The sequence below is a fragment of the Stomoxys calcitrans genome, chromosome 2 (assembly GCF_963082655.1).
Source record: "Stomoxys calcitrans chromosome 2, idStoCalc2.1, whole genome shotgun sequence".
NCBI lineage: Eukaryota > Metazoa > Arthropoda > Insecta > Diptera > Muscidae > Stomoxys > Stomoxys calcitrans.
Window position 1 is genome coordinate 27,539,942 of NC_081553.1, and position 22,167 is coordinate 27,562,108.

Here is a 22,167-nt window from a genome sequence, read left to right on the forward strand (position 1 = left end):
GTCTATATGGCAGCTATATTCAAATCTGGACCGGTCTGAGTCAAATTGAAAATGAAATTTTAAGGATCTAACACAACTCACTGTCCCCAATTTCGGCGAAATCGGACAATAAATGCGCCTTTTATAGGTCCAAAACCTTAAATCAAGAGATCGGTCTATATGGCAGCTATATCCAAATCTGAACCGATCTGGGCCAAATTGCAGAAAAATATTCAGGGACCTAATATAACTCACTGTCCCAAGTTTTAGCGAAATCGGACAATAAATGCGCCTTTTATGGGGCCAAGACCTTAAATCGGCAGATCGGTATATACGGCAGCTATATCCAAATCTGGACCGATCTAGGCCAAATTGCGGAAGGATGTCGAAGAACCTAACGCAACTTACTGTTCCAAATTTCGGCGATATTGGACAATAAATGCGCCTTTTATGGGCCGAAGACCATAAATCGAGAGACCGGTCTATATGGCAGCTATATCCAAATCTGGACCGATTTGGGCCAAATTAAAGAAGAATGTCAAAGGGCCTTACACAACTCACTGTCCCAAATTTAGCGACATTGGACAATAAATGCGCCTTTTATGGGCCCAAAACCTAAAATCGAGAGATCGGTCTATATAGCAGCTATATCCAAATCTGGACCGAACTGAGCCAAATTGACGGAGAATGTTGAAATCCCTAACGCAACTCACTGTTTCGAATTTCGGCTAAATCGGAGAATAAATGCACCTTTTATGGGGCCAAGACCTTGAATCGAGAGATCGGTCTATATGGCAGCTATATCCAAATCTGGACCGATTTGGGCCAAATTGAGGAAGTATATCGGAGGGACCAACACAACTCACTGTTCCGAATTTCGGCAATATCGGATAATAAATGCGCCTTTTATGGCCCCAAAACCATAAATCGAGAGATCGGTCTATATGGCAGCTATATCCAAATCTGAACCGATCTGAGCCAAATTGAGGAACGATGTCGAAGAACCTAACGCAACTTACTGTCCCAAAATTTCGGAGAAATCGGACAATAAATGGACACTTCATGGGCCCAAAGCTTAAATCGAGAGATCGGTCTATATGGCAGCTATATCCAAATCTGGACTTATTTGGGCCAAATTAAAAAAGGATGTCAAAGGGCCTCACTGTCCCAAATTTCGGCGACATCGGACAATGAATGCGCCTTTATGGGCCCAAAACCTTAAATTGAGAGATCGGTCTATATGGCAGCCATATCCAAATCTGGACCGACCTGGGCCATATTAGAAAAAGATGTCGAGGGGTCTAACTCAACTCACTGTACCGTCCGTCCGTCTGTCTGTCAAAAGCACGCTAACTTTCGAAGGAGTAAAGCTAGCCCCTTGAAATTTTGCACAAATACTTCCTCTTAGTGTAGGTCGGTTCGGATTGTAGATGGGCCATATCGGTCCATGTTTTCATATAGCTGCCATATAAACCGATCTTGGGTCTTGACTTCTTGAGCCTCTAAGGGGCGCAAGTCTCACCCGATTTGAAAGAAATTTTGCACGACGTGTTTCGCTATGAATTCTAACAACTGTGTCGAATATGGTCCATAACCTGATAAAGCTGCCATAAAAACCGATCTGGGGTCTTGACTTCTTGAGCCTTTAGGGTACGCAATTCTTATCCGATTGCAATGAAATTTTGCACGACGTGTTTTGTTATAATATACAGCAACTGTGTCAAGTATGATTCAAATCGGTCCATAATCTGATATAGCTGCCATATAAACCGATCTTGGGTTTTTACTTCTAGAGCCTCTAGAGGGCGCAAATCTTATCCCATTGGAATGAAATTTTGCATGACGTGTTTTGTTATGATATCTAATAATTGTGCTAGGTTTGGTTCAAATCGGTCAATAACCTGATATAGCTGTCATATAAACCGATCTTGGGTCTTGACTTCTTGAGCCTCTAGAGGGCGCAATTCTCACCCGATTTGAAAGACATTTTGAACGACGTGTTTCGCTATGACTACCAACATCTGCGCTTAGTATGGTTCAAATCGGTCAATAAACTGATATAGCTGCCATATAAACCGATCTTGGGTCTTGACTTCTTGAACCTCTAGAGGGCGCAATTCTTATCCGATTGAAATTAAATTTTGCACGACGTGTTTTGTTATGATATACAACAACTGCGTCAAGTATGGTTCAAATCGGTCTATAACATGATATAGTTGTCATATAAACCGATCTTGGGTCTTGACTTCTTGAGCCTCTAGAGTGCACAATTCTTATCCGATTGGAATGAAATTTTGCAGGACGTGTTTTGTTATTATATCCAACAACTGTATCAAGTATGGTTCAAATCGGTTTATAACCTGATATAGCTGCCATATAAACCGATCTGGGGTTTTGACTTCTTGAGCCTCTAGAGTGCGCAATTCTTATCCGATTGGAATGAAATTGTGCACGACGTGTTTTGCTATGATATCCAACAACTGTGCCAAGTATGGTTCAAATCGGTCCATAACCGGATATAGCTGTCATATAAACCGATCTTGGGTCTTGACTTCTTGAGCCTCTACAGGGCGCAATTCTTATCCAATTTGAATGAATTTTGGCACGTATTATTTTGTTATGATATCCTACAACTGCGCCAAATATGGTTCAAATCGGTTCATAACCTGATTTAGCTGCCATATAAACCGATCTGGGATCTTGACTTCTTGAGCCTCTAGAGGTCGCAATTATTATTCGATTTGCCTGAAATTTTGTACGACGGATGCTCTCATGACCATTAACATACGTGTTTATTATGGTCTGAATCGGTCTATAGCCCGATACAGCTCCCATATAAAACGATCTCTCTATTTTACTTCTTGAGCCCACAAAGAGCGCAATTCTTATTCGAATTGGCTGACATTTTACACAGGTCTCCAACATAAATATAATTTAATTGTGGTCTAAACCGAACCATATCTTAATATCGCTCTATAGCAGACCAAATCGTTTCTTATATACTTTTTTTTTGCCTAAGAAGCGATGTCGGGAAAAGAACTCGACAAATGCGATCCATGGTGGAGGGTATATAAGTGAATAGAGTTGGGACAAGGAGAGTGTGGATCAGCGCCAACTGTCGCTACGATGGAAAGCTGGACACACGACTCCAGAGGTTGTTGTTCCAATTGTGGACTGTATATGGATGTCACAGAGGAGATTATCTTCCACACGGTAACGTTAGCAGAACCAGCTGATGGATTCAATGGCCTAACGACACGGCTTTATGTCAGGTTGGGTGAAGTTGATTTCTCGAGCAATGAAAATCACCATCCAACTCACCAAATGGTATAGAGAAAAAAAGAGTAGCACGAGCAGGTTAGAATCCAAGTTGGTTTTATTTAAAGATGATAAGTTCTCACCAAGTAGTTTGGTTTGCGGCTGCCAAGCAAGTGGCAGATTGACAATTTTCTTTCAACTAGGAAACCTATCGACTTTATTTTATTTCATTTTAGAACTAGTTGAAGTTTAAACAAACTTTGACATTCTTGTCGATACTAATTTTAGTGCAATTTGTACATTTTCCTAATAGTTCAATTTTTAATTCATATGACTTTCAAACTATGTTTCGGTTAAATTCAAATTAAATTCATATAATACATTAAGGCTAAACAACATGTTTAGACATGGCGCCGGGCTTAGAAATGATCGTTCTGGTGGGTGGCACAAAGTACAGTTGCTAATGATCGAATGGCGTCTGAAATTATGGTTTGGTTTATAAATGGTTGAATGGATGTGTTCCTTTTAGCCTTTTGACCAATTCGCTTGCTCTTCTGTTGCTTATGATGCCTTGGTTGCTGTTGTTGAGTATGCTGACTTTTTCTTTGCTTTGGATGGTTCTTTTGTTGTCTTTTGGTGTTCGTAACTGAGGTTCCAGTGTAAATCATCGGTTTGTTTGGGTGCAACATGGTGTGATGGCAATTACGACATTTGCGACATTTATTTTTTGATTTACATTGGGCGGCTGTGTGGCTTTTCGCTAGACAGTTCACACAGTATTTGAATTGACGCACTGTCCGGCATCTCTCAACAGGTTGCATCTTAAAAAATTTTGGACATACACTTATGCTGTGGAATCTCTTACACAACATACAACGATATATCTCGGAGTTTGGGGATTGATTTTTACTAGATGATCTGTAATGGTAAAATGTGGCATACGGTTAAGCTGAAAAAAATCCTCAAAACAGTGGAAAATTTTATAGGTATGTAGTGCGATAAAGAGATTTTAACAGTCGGATTCGGTTGTATTCATATAGGGCAATAGACATAGTTTTACTATTGGGCGCTTTATCAACCCAGCAGCAGTACGCACGTTGACGACTCTTACTTTACCATCTGATCCGGCCTGGGAATCCTCGATTCTTCCGAGCTTCCACTCACTGGGTGGAAGCAAATCATCAATAACGACGACTAGATCTCCCTTTTTCACGTCAGATTGCGGGTTTTTCCACTTGTATCGTTTCTGAAGTGATTTCAAGTAATCTTCTCTCCAGCGTACCGCGAACTGATGGTGGATGGCTTTCAGTTTCGTCCATCGATTTATCATAGAAATATTTGGAGATATCGGTTCGGGAAATGCTAACATCGGGGACCCTTTTAGAAAGTGGCCCGGTGTGAGTGCACTCAAATCTGTAGGGTCTTCTGACAAAGCTGATATAGGGCGAGAATTTAGAACACCTTCTATGCGTGCTAAAATAGTGGCAAATTGTTCAAATGTAAACCTGTGGGCACCTGCTACCCTTTTAAAATGGAGTTTGAAGCTCCTAACAGCAGCCTCCCACAATCCTCCCATGTGTGGGGCGTGAGGTGGTATGAAGCTCCATTCGAAACCATGCGTGGAATATCTATTCGACAAATCTGCAGATGCATTTTTTATAAACTGTGAAAATTCCCTGAGAAGCACTCTACTAGCGCCTACAAAATTCCGACCATTATCCGATACTACCCTTCGGGGTAGTCCTCGCCTCCCAACAAATCGAGCAAAGGCGGCCTCGAATGCCACAGACGACAAATCTGAGCACGGCTCTAAGTGTATGGCCTTCGTTGAGAAGCACACGAACACTGATACGTATGCCTTGGTCGAAGGAGCTTTGCGTAAATATGAGCTTTTCAGGTCGAATGGACCTGCAAAGTCTATGCCGGTCACATGGAATGGTGGCGAGATCGTACACCGATCAAGTGGTAATGGTGCCATCATTTGGGTACAGGATTTGTGTTTGAACACAACACACGTCTTACATTTGCGTATAATAGACTTAACCCGGGGTTTCAGTCTTGAAATGTAAAATTCTGTCTGTACCATTCTGCACATTAGCGTGCAGTCTGCGTGAGCCAAAAACTTGTGAAGATGAGACAGGTAAAGATGGCAAAACCATGAATTGCCTGGAAGTACCATTGGGTGGCGTTCGCTATATGGAAGTGTTGATTGCGACAAACGCCCATTAATTCTAATAATCCTGGCATCATCAAGAAATGGGTTAATTGTGCTCAAAGAGCTTTTTGGGGAGATTTGGAGACCTTGAGAAAGAGCATTGTATTCGTCCTTGAACCCGTATTGCTGAGCCGTGAGTATTAACCTTCGCTTCACAAACAAAATCTCCTCGTAGCAAAGACTCACACTGGAGAAATTCGCAGTCGATCTAGTTGTCGGATGTGTCCGGTGATAAAATCGATAAATATATGAAATAACTCTTAAGGCTCTATCGTATGAAGAAAATCTTTTCAAAATTTCAGAATCTTCTGATACAATGTGAAAGGTTTGTGCAAGTCCCTCCGGTGGTCCCGGGGGTGTTATGGGAACCATTTCTGGCCAAGAGGACGAAGTGGCAGTCATCCACGATGGTCCGTTCCACCATAGCTTGGAGTTCGTAAGATCTCGAGGACTACACCCACGGGTACCAAGATCCGCTGGATTGTCGGCAGTAGGAACATGACGCCATTGGGCATTGGGAACAAGGGAATGAATCCTTGAAGTCCGATTCGCGACAAATGTCTCCCAAGACCATGGAGGTTTTGATAACCACCCAAGTACGATCGACGAATCCGTCCACAAGAAGGTGTGAGCGATTTCAAAATCAAAAACAGATAGAATATAATTCACCAGCTTGGCTAGTAGCTCGGCTCCAATAAGCTCCAAACGTGGTAAACATACCGTCTTCAATGGAGCTACCCTACTTTTAGCAATCAGTAGGTTGGAGCAAGACTCAAATCCCGAATCAACCACTATGTACACGCAAGCGCAATATGCTGCTTTAGAAGCATCAGCAAAGCCATGGATCTGAACGCGATCAGATGGCATATATCGAATCCAGCGCGGTATTCTTAGGTCAATAATATGGGAGAAATCTTTCATGAGACCCTCCCAGGTTAAGTGTGACTCCTCGCTTATGGGTGAATCCCAATCCAACCCTTCAAGCCATAACTGCTGCATTAGTATCTTGGCTCGTATGATGACTGGAGTTATCCAGCCTGCTGGATCAAATAACTGACTGACGGCCGACAGCACCTTTCGTTTAGTCAGGGTTGTAGTTGTGTTTATAGGATTCAGCGCGTAAGAAAAACTGTCGGTCAAAGCGTTCCACATTACTCCAAGAGTCTTTGTGGAGCTTGTCTCATCCAGTCTCAAAAAATTCAGGTCATACATGTCTTCGGGAGGCAAATGATTCAAAAGTCGAGAATTATTGGCGGTCATCTTCTTTAACGGGAAACCCGCAGATTTGAGAGTAGTTATCAACTGGGTTTGGAGATCGATTGTCTCCTGTAAAGAAAAACCGCCAGAAAGTATATCGTCCACATAAGTTTCTTTCCTTAATGTGTAAGATACTTTCGGGAACTGTGTCTCACAGTCGGATGCTAATTGAAGCAAAGTACGGATCGCCAACAATGGGGCGCAGTTTATACCAAAAGTTACAGTACGTAGTTGGTAATCTTTGACTGCGCTATCAGATGTTTTCTGATATAGAATTCTCTGGTATGGCCGATCAATTGGGTGTACTAAAATTTGCCGGTACATTTTCTGTATGTCACCGCTGAAGACATATTTGTATTTCCTCCAATTTAACACAGTGGTTATCAAATGTGTTTGAAGTGTGGTCCCAGTCAATAAGACGTCATTAAGAGAGAATCCAGATTTGGATTTTCGGGACGCATTAAACACAATTCTTACTTTCGTACTTTTATGTTCAGGTCGCACCACAGCGTGATGGGGGAGGTAGAAAGAATAAAACTTTCCGTCAGAGAAAACCTCTTCGGAAGATGTTTCTTCCATATGACCCATTGATAAATATTCCTCCAAAACCGAATTGTATTGAAACTGTAGATCCGGATTTTTCGACAGAGTATTCTCCATTCTTGTTAACTGCCCGAGGGCGAGGAATCGCGATGATCCGAGATGAATGGAATTTGAAAACTCTTTTTTAAATGGCAGTCGTACAATGTACCGACCGTCGGGTCCACGTACTGTGGTTTTAACGTAAAATTCCTCGCAGAATTGATCTTCCTCTGAAATTGGGGGTGAAGCGGGAATATCTTCCAATTCCCAAAATTTCTGCAGAGTTTCATTGAGAGCGGTGTTCTCAGAGGGTAAAACATTGGTCGTGAACGCCTGAATTTGTTCCGTCCTCATGGGGCCGCTGAGGACCCAACCAAAAATAGTATTATAGGCAGATGCGTCCCCACATATATTCTTCTTAATTCCATCGATGTTGAGATATTTCTCAGAGTCATTGCCCAAAATCAGATCTATCTGTGACGACTTGTTGAAAAAAGGATCTGCTAAATCAAGTTCACTTAATTCCTCCGGATTTGTGATCGAAAATGAGACGGAAGGCAATTTCTGGGTTACCTTAGGGAGCACGATGGCATTAATGGCTATTCGAAGATTGTATCTTGAGGAATAAAGTACCAGTTCACATTCCTTATTAGAAGAAAGTTTCTGTTCCCCTATACCGAAGATATCAAATAGGGCTCTACGATAAGGGATTTGAAGCAGATTTCTGGCCTTTTCTGACAAAAATGTGCGTTGGGAACCAGGGTCTATCAATGCTCGAAGAGTGAAAAGCTGTCCTCCATGATCAACTTGCACCATAGCGGTGCGAAGCAAAATAGTTCCATTGCTTGAAGCAAAATTTGCCTGTACCTGAGCACTGCGTAAAAGACCTGATGATGATGGATTGGATGTGTCCTCCGCCATACTATTCGGATAACGACGAGGTTCCGTCGTCACAGGACCATCTTTAACCCTATTACTCTCAGACTCGACTTGTGACCTCTGCTTCAAATGGAGCAAGGTATGATGTGATTTCTGACACACCGAGCATTTGTTCTTGCTCTTACATTTCTGTTTCCTATGAAAGGTAGACAGACAGTTATTGCAGAATTTGTTTCTAAACACGAAGTCTATCCTTTCTTGTTCTGTAAAACCTCGGAATTTCGAGCAAATGCGTAAAGAGTGATTCTCCTCACATAAAGGACACGAAAGATCCAGTTTTTCCTGAGAATGGTAAGCCTGAGTACGATTAACCGGAGGAGAAGGCTGATTATAGCCATCTTTTGTTGAACGGATACTGGATAAACGTTCAACAATTTCATACCTATCGATGAGGAATTCGTCCAATTGGGACCACATCGGCAATTCACTGTGAGAGCTTAGGGACTGTTCCCATAAGGATAATGTCTTATCCGGAAGTTTCGTCGAAATCAAATAAATCAAAATAGGATCCCAATACTCTACTTTAACATCGAGTGTCCTAAGAGTGGCAAGACAGTCATTCACCGTCGACTGTATTTTCTGGACCGAATCACTAGTCTCTACCGCTGCCACTGGGATATTGAACAAAATCTTAAGTTGGTTGTCAACCAACACTCGCTTATTCTCAAAGCGAGCTTTAAGAGCCCTCCATGCCAATTCAAAATTCTCATCACACAAAGTGTATCGTTTGACTATGGCACCAGCAGAGCCCTGAGTCTTATTCCTCAGGTGATACAACTTCTGTGCCGGAGTAAGTTTTGGGTGGTTCACATAGACCGCCGTGAACATATCACGGAAAGATGGCCATTCCTCGTATCCCCCTTTGAAAACCTCCGTATCGCACGGAGGAACCTTTATGTAAACATTGGGTGAATCATTCGAGTGTGGCTCTAAACCACCGCGAGGGATCGGGAAATCATTCGGAGTTATGCCTATTCTGAAAGCCTCTACTCGAGGATCGGAAGAAGATGTTATCTTCGAAATATCGAAAAGCCGAGATCTAGACCCATAGTATGCTTCAGAGCATACATTAAAATTGATCTTAGCTTTATCTCTCACTTCCTTGGTAACAGACGGATCAGATGACAGCATTATGGACTCATAGGAAGAATTCAACTTCTTCCATCTATCTTCAAGATCCTCCATTTTTGCCTGTACCAATGACTCGGTCTGCTGGATCAAATCTATCTTCTCTATATAACTGCAAAGCATCAACAAATGGTCGTAATAAAAATAAAATTTACTCTCTACCACGCACATCTTTCTATTCTCGCCACCCGTGGTACTATCGTCCAAAGAATCGTTAGACATATTCGTATGTTGACCCAATTATGGTCAGCACAGATCCTTTGAGGAGAAAAATAATATCTCTATATCGAGTCGGTAATTAAACGCGAAATAATGATAATGGACAGCACACTGCCCTAGGACCTACACGATCCCAACTAAAATTCACTGATGAGCAGTAAGCCCTTACCAATTCCGTTCAGTGTGACCCAAGCCAGATAGACAACAATAATTCCGGTGTGATCGACGAAATCTATGCACATTTCCCAAAGAATCCGATTTAATAAATTGTCTCAAAAAAAAAAATAGCCTCTCAATCAAAGCTTACCGGAAAACTCTGTCTGCATACAAACAAAGGGTCTTGCTAAATAAAAAAAAAATTGTTTGAGCCCAATAGTCTTTAGGTGGCTATGAACCGCTATATATAATAAACAAAATGTTACAAGCGGGGGAACAAAATAGTGAGTAATTGTAAACCATATGACAAAATCCAAAATTAAAAGTTGGAAGGACAATTTTGATGAACTAGTTTCGGGTGACTATGAACCTTTGCGTAGCGATGAATTTGAATTTACTTCTAGTGACAGCAACTAATTTAAATTCATTTGATTGTAAACCACATTATTTTTTCCCAATTTAAATGAAATTGGCATGTTATCCTAGATCTATCCCGATATGCAATAATAGGGGTAACAGTTTCTTTTGTACTGTTGCTTAGAAAAAATTATGTTTCGATTAGATGTGGAATCGGAATCTCATTATCTTATACCGTGATATGTTCGTGCGATGATTTGTCAAGAAAGAAGAAGAAAGGCGATGAAAGTAAGTGTAATGAAAACAAGACAAACGTAAATAGTTGTTGCCATGAATATGTATGTATCAATGTCTTACAAAATGGATTACTTCTTCTTGAAAAAGTGTTTGGTCAAAGATATTTCCTTCAAATTGATCTTTGTTTACAAATGAGAAGATTAACGAAACAAGATTACCTTTAATGTGATGAATTGTGGAATTTTAATTTTCGCATTGTTGGTTAATACGAACGAAATATGCGCGTTTTTTCTTTTTTTTTTTCGTTTGGTTTTTTTTTTTTTTCAATTCTTTCTGGACCTTTATAGTCAAACCGCATCACTAGTTATTGGACAGAAAACATTCCTGCAATTCATTATTTCCTTCCTTTTCTTAAGTTTAAATGTTTAAATGTAAATGGTATCACAACGATAAAATTTGTCATAATCTTAGCAAAAAGAGGAATTAATACAGAAGAAATTAGAAACGAAAACCAAAGAACTGACCAAAGAGACTGGCGAAAGAACGAATGGAAATGAAATTAAAAATATGATGACTTTTGGGAAATGATAGACAAGAGCCAAAATTTGCAATGGGAACGAATGGGAATGATGTTAACATCATAATGACGTTTGCGAAATGGTAGATATGAGGAAAATAAATTTGCAGGTTATGTCTTGTGGTATACGAGCCGCTATGTTTGCGAATTTTTAGATTTCTTCTGTTCGATTTGCAATAACGGTTTCTTACACTTGCACTTCTTAATAATGTTACTTTTGCAGATTATGTAACTGGAGATTTTTTAACACAAGGCACGTGTTTTATTCAATTTTTCCATAAACCATATGCATATATATATATACATAATTATCGCAATTTTTAATTACAGAATTTCATACACTGAATTTGCGCTCGTTGTAATTTTCCACGCACATGTATCACATCTTTTCCCACATGTATAATATCTTTGCCGAATTTTGGTGAGTTCTAAAGAAACTCACTTCACTAAATTTTTTAGACTGACAAAATACTCTAATTTAACGGATCGGGTAGGAATTTTTCGATCTATGATTTTCTGAACAGGTTTTCTTTTTCTTTCTGTCTTTCGCTGCTTAGTTCATTTTTTAACTCTTTAAACATAATCCCTGCAAATGTTCACAGATGCACTCTTAATACACGGACGGACTGCAAACTTTTATTAAATTATTCTAAACCACTTCTTCTAATTGCTTCCCTATTAAATTTGGCACACCGTATCAATAACTGCACACCGGCTTCTTAACAAAGCTGTTTAGCTTACCGTACCCGAAATGACACTGACAAGTGATATTTCATTCCGTTTAGGGTTTACCTCATTTCTCTATGTTGTGGGATCTTCTCTGCTGCTGAATTCGATTCTCTTGCCGAGAGGACCGGCTCGAAGGACCATGAATAGAGTTGGGACAAGGAGAGTGTGGATCAGCGCCAACTGTCGCTACGATGGAAAGCTGGACACACGACTCCAGAGGTTGTTGTTCCAATTGTGGACTGTATATGGATGTCACAGAGGAGATTATCTTCCACACGGTAACGTTAGCAGAACCAGCTGATGGATTCAATGGCCTAACGACACGGCTTTATGTCAGGTTGGGTGAAGTTGATTTCTCGAGCAATGAAAATCACCATCCAACTCACCAAATGGTATAGAGAAAAAAAGAGTAGCACGAGCAGGTTAGAATCCAAGTTGGTTTTATTTAAAGATGATAAGTTCTCACCAAGTAGTTTGGTTTGCGGCTGCCAAGCAAGTGGCAGATTGACAATTTTCTTTCAACTAGGAAACCTATCGACTTTATTTTATTTCATTTTAGAACTAGTTGAAGTTTAAACAAACTTTGACATTCTTGTCGATACTAATTTTAGTGCAATTTGTACATTTTCCTAATAGTTCAATTTTTAATTCATATGACTTTCAAACTATGTTTCGGTTAAATTCAAATTAAATTCATATAATACATTAAGGCTAAACAACATGTTTAGACAATAAGATTCGGCCCGGCCGAACTTAGCACGCTTTTACTTGTTGGTAATCTTTTCCTCAATCCTTTGACATTTTCCCCATAGCATTTAAATTAATCCCTCCACCATATATAGCCACAAAATCGCTGTGCCAGTACCGCTCTTTAACTCTTCGCATATACCTATGTACACATTAACGCCAGTAATCGTTGACACAGTAAGTACAACCAGTACTTAATCATGTACACAGAGGGTACTTGTCGTTCTCATCTTGTTGCTGGCTGTCTGCCACTAACACAGCAGTTTTGTTAGGCCCTTAGTTAGTAATAGTTGATGATGATGTTGGTAGTGTCATTATTTCTAATCCTCCTGCTGTGTTTGTTGCTGTCTCTCTCTCTCTCTCTCGCACTCCTCTCATTTACTCACTAAGCCATTACTCAGCATGCTACAAGGGTACAGCGAGTGTATGAGTTGCTGTGGTCTTTGGTGTTTGTTACACTTCGAACATGTCCCTTTTTAATCCGCAGTTTTTTTTTTTTTTTTTTGAGAGCCTTGCTGTCGAAAACTCAAATTTTGGGCTTAGGCAAACATATTTTGGTGCATATATATGGGATACTCATGAGTATAATCGCTATGACCGAACGTTGATGGCCGGTTATGTCGTTTTAACAGCACTTGTTCTGTTCATAGTCACAGTCACAGCTATGGCTGATGCCAGAGTTGCTGTTTGAAAGAGTTACCCACAAATTTACCAGGTTTTGTATCCTGCACTACTACTGTGGTAAAGGGTGTAATAATTTTATCTAAAACAAAAGGGTAGTGGACACCAAGTGTTACCTCGTTCACACTGGTATATCTGTCAAACTAGAAATGACAGCTATATGCTGTTTAATTTATTTACAGCTTATTCTTATTCGTATCCCTATAGTGTTATAGTTGGAAAATAAACAAGTAAAGAAGCATTAAGTTCGGCCGGTCCGAACTTTGGATACCCACTACCTTGGGAGTAAACCCCCTTTAGTCACAATCTGTTGAAAATTGGATAACTTAAGCACCCAAGTTCTTCACGGACATTGAGTGGTCTAATAAATATAAATCACTGTTCAGTTTTGTAGTATCAAAAAAAAAAAAACTGATGTGCACCATATTAAGGTCGGATATCGGGAGGCTCAAAACAACTCACTGTTTCAAATTTCAGCGAAATCGGGCAATAAAAATGCTTTTATGGGCTTCAGACCCCCCTTATCGGCAGATCGGTCCATAAGACAGCTATATCTAAATATAGTCCGATCAGAAAAACATCCTATGTTGGGAGTCCTAAAACTTCTCACAATTTCAAATTTCAACGAAATCGGTTAAAAAATAAAGCTTTTATGGGCCTCAGACCATTTATAGGGTGATCGGTCTATATGGTAGCTATATCTTACTATAGTCCGATCTGAACCATATTAAAGTCAGATGTCGAGAGGCTTAAAATATTCCGCTGTTTCAAATTTCAGCTAAATCGGGTAATAAATAAAGCTTTTACGGGCTTCGGACCTTTTATCGGCAGATCGGCTAGATCTAAATATAGTCCGATCTGAACCATATTTAGGTCAGATGTCGGGAAGCCTTGAACTACTCACTGTTTAAAATTTCAGCGAAATTGGACAACAAATTTGGAAAAATAAAGCCTTTATGGGCATTAGACCCCTTATCAGATCAGGCAGATCGGTCTATATGACGGCTATATCCAAATATGATCAGATTTGGTCCGTTGAAGAACTTAACCAGCTTGCATGAAAAGATGTAGTTGTGTCAAATTGCAGCTCAATGGGACAGAAGGGCAGACACACTGACATCGTTAAATCGTCTTAGAATTTCACGACGATCCGAAATATATATATTTTGTGGGGTCGGAAATTGATATCTCGATATATTGCAAACGGAATGACGAAATGAATGTACCCCCTATCCTATGGTGGTGGGTATACAAAAAAACCAGCAAAAAATATGCCGTGTGAGAATGGGTAGCGACATCTCTTTGAAATTTTAAATGATTTGAGACGAGATGTTACCCAGATCGAGTGCAAAATTTCAAGGCCCTAAGTTATCCGGACGCCTTTTGGCAGGCCCCTAAAGTTGGTCACCTCGGCATTTAGAAAATTTGTTGGGGCTGCCAAATGTTCGTTTGTGGTCCGATTTCAATCCCTACAAGAAAGTCCGCTTGAGGTTTACAGAATATCGTATTTTTTCGGGGAGATTCGACTTTTATTATACCCTACACCATAGAAGGGGGGTATACTAATTTCGTCATTCTATTTGTAACTCCTCGAAATATTCGTCTAAAACCCCATAAAATGCATATAATCTTGATCGTCATAACATTGTAAGTCGATCTAGCCATTTCCGTCCTTCTGTCTCTCGAAAGCACGCTAACTTTCCAAGGGGTAAAGCTAGTCGTTGGAAATTTTGAACAAATACTTTCCAAAGAGGTGTCGCACTGCGGCACGCCGTTCGGACTCGGCTGTTAATTGGAGGCCCCTTATCATTGAGCTTAAACTTGAATCGGACTGCAGTTATTGATATATGAGAAGTTTGCCCCTGTTCCTTAGTGGATTGATCATGGGCAAAATTTGTAAATTTGCATTACTTTATAATTAGTGTAGGTCGGTTGGGATTGTAAATGGGCCAAATCGGTCCATAACCTGATTTAGCTGTTAGCCGAACCGAACTGTGATCTTGACTTCTTGAACCTCTAGAGGACACAATTTCCATCCGATTTGTGTGAAGTTTTACACGACGTGTTTTGTTATGACTTCCAACAACTGCGCTTAGTATGGTTCAAATCAGTCCATAGCCTTATATAGCTGCCATATAAGCCGATATTGGATCTTGCCTTCTGAGACACTAGAGGGCGTAATTCTTATCCGATTTGGCTGAAATGTTAGCCTGATGTATTTTGTTATAACTTCCAATATCAGTGCTAAGTATGGTTGAAATTGGTCCATAAAGCTGTCATATAAACCGATCTGGAGTCTTGACTTCTTGAGCCACTAGAGGGTGCATTTCTTATTCGATTTGGCTGAATCTTTGAAACAACTTTGCCAGGTATGGTTCAAATCGCTTCTAGAGAGCGCAATTCTTATCTGATTTAGCTGAAAATTTGTACAACGGCTTCTCCCATGACCTTCAACATACGTGTCAAATATGGTCTGAATCGGTCTACAGCCTAATACACCTCCCATATAAACAGATCTCCCCATTTTACTTCTTAAGCCCCCAAAGGGTGCAATTTTTATTCGAATTGGCTGAAATTTTACACAATAACTTCTACTTCAATTTAATTATGGTCCGAATCCGACCAAACTTGATATAGCTTCAAAAGCATAGCAATTATTTTATTTTATCCTTTGTTTGCCTAAAAAGAGATACCGGGAAAAGAACTCGACAAATGCGATACATGGTGGAGGGTATATAAGATTCGGCCCGGCAGAACTTAGCACGATTTTATTTATTTATTTATTTTTTTTTTTTAACAAGATATGTCAACCTAAACGGGTCCTATATGTACTTCAAAATAGGCAATTTTTTATTTAAGAATTGGAAAACGCCCTTGAGCTCCCAAATTTCAAAAACAAGATCCACCATTCCGGCTTGTGTTTTTATACCCTATACCACCACTGTGGTACAGGGTACAATAGCTTAGTGCATTTGTTTATTGCACCTTCTTTCTGGGAGATATAGCCATTGACAAGTATACCGATCGACTCAGAATCACTTCTGATTCTGATTCGTTAATGCTATGTCCATCTGACTGTCTGCTCGCCTGTCTATCTGTCCGTCCATCCATGTTAATTTGTGTACAATGTACTGATCGCAATCGCATCCGAACGTCTTCAAATTTGGTACCGGCATATTTTTCGGCCTAGAGATGAAGCCTATTGAAATTGGGAAAAATCGGTTCAGATTTGGATATAGCTCCCATATATATGTTCATCCGATTTGAACAAATATTGCAACAATGTGGTCATTCGTTAACCGATTCTACCGAAATTAAGAGGGAAGTTTTTTCTCTTGACTCTCGACATTACTGGTAAATTTTTCATAGAAATCGGTTTAGGTATAGATACAGCTCTCATACAAAGGGTAACTTTTCAGCTATTATCGTTTTTGCAAAACTGGTTTAAACAGCTTCACTGTCAAACATCTGTCTACAATTCAACCGTCTAAAAAACGAACAACGGTTGCAAGTTATTGAATTTTATTATCAAAATGCGTGCTATGTTAAGAAAGTTCATCGCGCGCTTCTTCCATTCCATCGAAGAAGCTTTTTTTGGCTAAGTGGGTTCGTAAATGAACAGAATTGTCGATTTAGGAGTGAAGATCAGCCAGAAGTATTGCAAGAGCTACCAATGCATTCAGAAAAAGTCACATTTTGGTGCGGTTTATGGGCTGGTGGCATCATTGGACCGTACTTCTTCAAAGATGATGTTAATCGTAATGTAAATGTGAATGGTGAGTGCTATTGTGAGATGATATCCAATGTTTTTTTTTTTGTCCAAAATGCAAGAGCTTTACTAGCATGACATGTGCTTTCAACAAGACGGTGCCACACACAGGCAAGTTCGGTGAACATTTTACTTCACTTTCGGGACCGGTCAATTGGCCGCCCAGATCGTGCGATTTAACGCCGTTAGACCATTTTAGTGGCAATGATAAAGCTCATGTCTGTACAGACAAGCCCGCTTCATTTGACGCATTGGATGACAACATTGAAGCAATTCGTGAGATACCGGCCGAAATATTGGCACAGTTATTGGAAATCGTAACAGAACACTACATGCAAAATTTCATCCAAATCGGAAAAAATTGCGGCTTCTAACGCCTCAAGAAGTCAAATCGGGAGATCGGTTTATATGGGATATATATCCGGTTATAGACCGATTTGCACCGTACTTGACACAGTTTTTGAAAGTCATAACGGAACACTACGTGCAAAATTTCCGCCAAATCGGCCAGGAGCTCAAGAAGTCATATCGGGAGGTCGGTTTATATGGGAGCTACATCAGGTTATAGACCGATTCGGACCGTACTTGGCAATGTTGTTGAAAATCACAATAGAACACCACATCGGACAAAAATTGCGGCTTCAGGGGCTCAAAAAGTAAAATCCGGAGATCGGTTAATACGGAAGCTATATCTTAATCTGAATCGATATGACCCATTTGCAGTCCCCATCGACCTACACCAGTATTAAGTATCTGCGCAAAATTTCAAGCGGCTAGTTTTACGCATTCGATCACTATCGCGATTTCGACAGACGGACCGACGGACATGGCCAAATCGACTCAGGACGTCGAGACGATCAAGAATATATATATACTTTATGGGGTCCTAAATCAATATTTCGAGGTGTTACTAACGGAATGGCTAGATTAGTATACCTCCATCCTATGATGGTGGGTATAAAAATTGTGAAATTGAATGATCTTCGCCCTAAGAGGCAAAAAACTTGAAAAGCAAAATAATGCCGGTAATGTTACCCATAACGGTTGCAAGCGTTGTCATAAATATTCTCTTCACTATAAGCAGAGTATGAAGTTTCCCCAATATTCGCCTACGTTTTTATACCCACCACCGAAGGATGGGGGTATATTCATTTTGTCATTCCGTTTGCAACACATCGAAATATCCATTTCCGACCCTATAAAGTATATATATTCTTGATCAGCGTAAAAATCTAAGACGATCTAGACATGTCCGTCCGTCTGTCCGTCTGTCTGTTGAAATCACGCTACAGCCTTTAAAAATTGAGATATTGAGCTGAAACCTTGCACAGATTCTTTTTTTGTCCATAAGCAGGTTAAGTTCGAAGATGAGCTATATCGGACTATATCTTGATATAGCCCCCATATAGACCGATCGGCCGATTTAGGGTCTTAGGCCCATAAAAGCCACATTTATTATCCGATTTTGCTGAAACTTAGGACAGTGAGTTGTGTTAGGCCTTTCGACATCCTCCGTTAATTTGGCTCAGATCGGTCAAGATTTGGATATAGCTGCCATATAGACCGATCATCCGATTTAGGGTCTAAGTCCCATAAAAGCCACATTTATTATCCGATTTCGCTGAAATTTGGGACAGTGAGTTGTGTTAGGCCCTTCGACATCCTCCGTGAATTTGGCTCAGATCGGTCCAGATTTGGATATAGCTGCCATATAGACCGATCATCCGATTTAGGGTCTAAGTCCCATAAAAGCCACATTTATTATCCGATTTCGCTGAAATTTGGGACAGTGAGTTGTGTTATGCCTTGCGACATCTTTCTTCAATTTGGCCCAGATCGGTTCAGATTTGGATATAGCTATGCCAGCTATAGACCGATTTCTTGATTTATGGTTTTGGGCCCATAAAATGCTTATTTATTATCCGATGTCGCCAAAATTTGGGACAGTGAGTTAAGTTAAACCCCTTGACATACTTCTGCAATATCGCACAGATCGGTTCAGATTTGGATATAGCTGCCATATTGACCGATATCTACGTTTTAGGTTTTGGGGCCATAAAAGACGCATTTATTGTCCGATGTCGCTGAAATTTGAGACAGTGAGTTTGGTTAGGCTCTTCGAAGTCCTTCTTCAATTTTGTCTAGATCGGTCGAGATTGGAATATAGCTGCCATATAGACCGATATCGCGATTTAAGGTCTTGGCCCCATAAAAGGCGCATTTATAATCCGATTTCACTGAAATTTGACACAGTGACTTATGTTAGGCTTTTCGACATCCGTGTCGTATATGGTTCAGATCGGTTTATTTTTAGATATAGCTAGTGTACTTATTAGTATTTGGTCCAAATCGGAACATATTTTGATATAACTGATATGGGACATAAGTTATGAAATTTCCACCGAATTTTGATGAAAGGTGGTTTACATATATTCCTATGGTGGTGGGTATCCAAAGTTCGGCCCGGCCGAACTTAACGCCTTTTTACTTGTTTTATATGGATTTTGACAGCATTCCGCGTGAAAAGCTGAACAGAATAGCCTGCTTAGGGACTTTTTCCGTAGTGGTACATAGGAAAGAGTTCCCCCTAGGGTTGGAAGCTCGTCTAAATTGCCAAACGCAAACAAGTTATCGCGATATTCACAGGTCCATTTCGTTCAACAATAATAATTAAAGTTTCTTCCTTCTCCTCTTAGGAAATGCAAGAGAGTGAATTATTTAGGTAAGTTAGATTTCCATCATAACCATGCCAAAATTTAGTTTAATTTTCTGGGAAATCTTATTGTCAAAATATATGACAGTTTTCGTTGGCAACACTGACCACAGTCCCATATTTTGGTGGCTTTCTAGTAGTTTTGCTTATGGCATAGTCTTGTGTCATAGTATGAGTGTGCTTGTCCTACAACATTGTCATCATTTATCAAATTTAATTACTCGGCTCTAAGTAGTTTAAGTACAAGTTGTTGTACTTATGCTACACGCTGCATGTTGTCCCAATTGTGTGGCAGTGTGTGGTGTGGCAAACAGTTTGAGTTTTTGCCTCAACCACTGGTACGGACTCATTATTTCAAATTTGTTGCCAACATACTTGGTGTTTGTTTGTTTGTTTGTTGTTTTTTAGAAGCCTTTTAGAGGGGCACATGGCGTTGGAATTGTGCAAAGAAAACCACCAGCGCAAGAGAGAAAGAATGGTAGGGGAAGCGAGATTGAGAGAGAAAGAGAGAGATCAAAGATTATGGCAAAGTATTTTTAATCTTCGTAAATGCTTAAAAAAAAAACACAAAAACACACACTCGTACATGCAGAAAAGTCCTCATTTTAATTGAATGTTTATGGTGGAGGAGGTTATGAGTGTTCGCTAGAGTATGGTGCATAAGTTAAGCTGTATATGCGGGTTTGCTGGTTATGGCATTTTTCCATTTTTATGGAGGGCATAAAACATCCACCATAGGATGGGGGTATACTAATTTCGTCATTGCGTTTGTAACACATAGAAATATTGATCTGAAACCCATCAAAGTGTTTATATTCTTGATTATCAGGACATTCTAAGGACGGGTTTCTCGTAGAAAAAATAAAGCTGGTGTTAGCTAACCAGAACATTAATTCATCGTGGCGATAAACCTTTTGTTAGCAAATTTGGCCGGGCTGAATCTTGGGAACCCATCACCATGGATTCTGCTAAAATATGGGAGCTATATCTAGTTATAGACCGAATTGGACCGTACTTGACGCAGTTGTTGAAAGTCATAACAGAACACCAGATGCCCAATTTCAGCCAAATCGGATAAAAATAGCGACTTGTAAGGGCTCAAGAAGTCAAATGAGGAGTTCGGTTTATATGGGAGCTATATCATGTTCTTGACCGATTTAAACAGTACTTGGCACAATTGTTGGGAGTCGCAAAAGAACACCATATACAAAATTTCAGCCAAATCAGATGAAAATTTCGACTCCAAGGGGTTCAAGAAATCAAATCGGGAGATCGGTTTATATGGGAGCTATATCAGCTCATTCACCATTTGTTGTTGGGAGCCATAACAGAATACTATGTTCAAAATTTCAGCCAAATTGGATGAACATGGTGGCTTCCATGGGCTCAAGAAATCAAATCGGGAGATCGGTTTATATGGAAGCTATAACAGGTTCTTGACCGATTTGGATCGTAGTAGACACAGTTGTTGGAAGTCATAACGGAAGACTATGTGCAAAATTTCAGCCAAATCGGACAAAAATTGGGGCTTCCAGGGGCTCAAGAAATCAAATCGTGAGATCGGTATATATGGGAGCTATCATGCTATAGACCGATTTGGACCTTACTTGGCGCAGTTGTTGAGAGTCATGACAAAACACCAGATTCAAAATTTCAACCAAATCGGACAAAAATTGCGGCTTCCAGGGGCTCAAGAAATCAAATTGTGAGATCGGTTTATATGGGAGCTATATCCAAATCTGAACCGATATGGCCCATTTCCAATCCCCAACGACCTTCATCAATATTAAGTATCTGTGCAAAATTTCAAGCGGCTAGCTTAAAGCGTTCGACCTCTATCGCGATTTCGACAGATGGACGGATAGACAGACGGCTAAATCGACTCAGAATGTCAAGAGGATCAATAATTTATATTCTTTACGGAGTCTTAGACGAATATTTCAAGATGTTATAAATGACCAGATTAGTATATCCCCATCCTATGGTGGTGGGTATAATGAAATTTTTACGCTTCGTTTGTTTGTTAGTTCGTTTGTCTGTTCCGTATAGACTGAAAAAAAAAGCTGAACTGATTTTCATGATGGTAGAGCTTCACCTTTCTGGTGAAAATAGGGTACTTTATTTGATGAAATCCGAAGGGGGCGGACCCTCCCCTTAGCAGTCTCCGAGATCTGGGATCGGTGCACCGAATTAAACAAAATTGTGTATGCCACCTTATGGTAACCCAGAAACACAAAATTGATCTACAACTCTGGGGTCAAATAACCTGAGGGGGACGCCCTACCCAAAAACCCATTCAAACGGACATGTTTGCCGATTGCGACAATATGGGTATCAAATGAAAGGTATTTAAGAGTAGATTGCAACTTAATTTAAAAATTTGACACCAAGTGCCGAAGGGTAGCCCCATCCCAAAAAAAAACCCAAAAATTACATATTTACCAATTGGGGCAATATGGGTATCAAATAAAAGGTAATTGGAATCAGAGTACGAAAATGGTATGACAATTTGGCCCAAGTTGCCTACGGGACTTCCCCAATCCCAAAACCCCCTAAAACGGGCATGTATGACCAACGTCACAAAATGGGTATCAAATAAAAGGTCTTTGGGAGTCGACTATGAA

The 22,167-nt window shown here is 40.1% G+C and overlaps 2 protein-coding genes across 3 annotated transcripts in view; both read right to left on the bottom strand.

Annotated features, from left to right (window-relative positions):
• Window positions 1-22,167, bottom strand: part of LOC106095448 (myb-like protein J) — a 277,231-nt gene that overhangs the window by 74,871 nt on the left and 180,193 nt on the right. The window lies entirely within an intron of this gene.
• LOC131994973 (uncharacterized) lies at window positions 3,338-6,164 on the bottom strand. Its single transcript, XM_059362299.1, has 2 exons — window positions 4,349-6,164; window positions 3,338-4,155 (listed from the first exon to the last, which is right to left on the bottom strand). The coding sequence occupies exons 1-2, from the start codon at window positions 5,852-5,854 to the stop codon at window positions 4,147-4,149; spliced, it is 1,515 nt and encodes a 504-aa protein (XP_059218282.1). The 5' UTR covers window positions 5,855-6,164; the 3' UTR covers window positions 3,338-4,146.

What these genes read in the sequence shown, in the direction of transcription:
- LOC131994973 (XM_059362299.1), bottom strand. Translation starts at nt 5,854, where the DNA reads ATGACTGCCACTTCGTCCTCTTGGCCAGAAATGGTTCCCATAACACCC.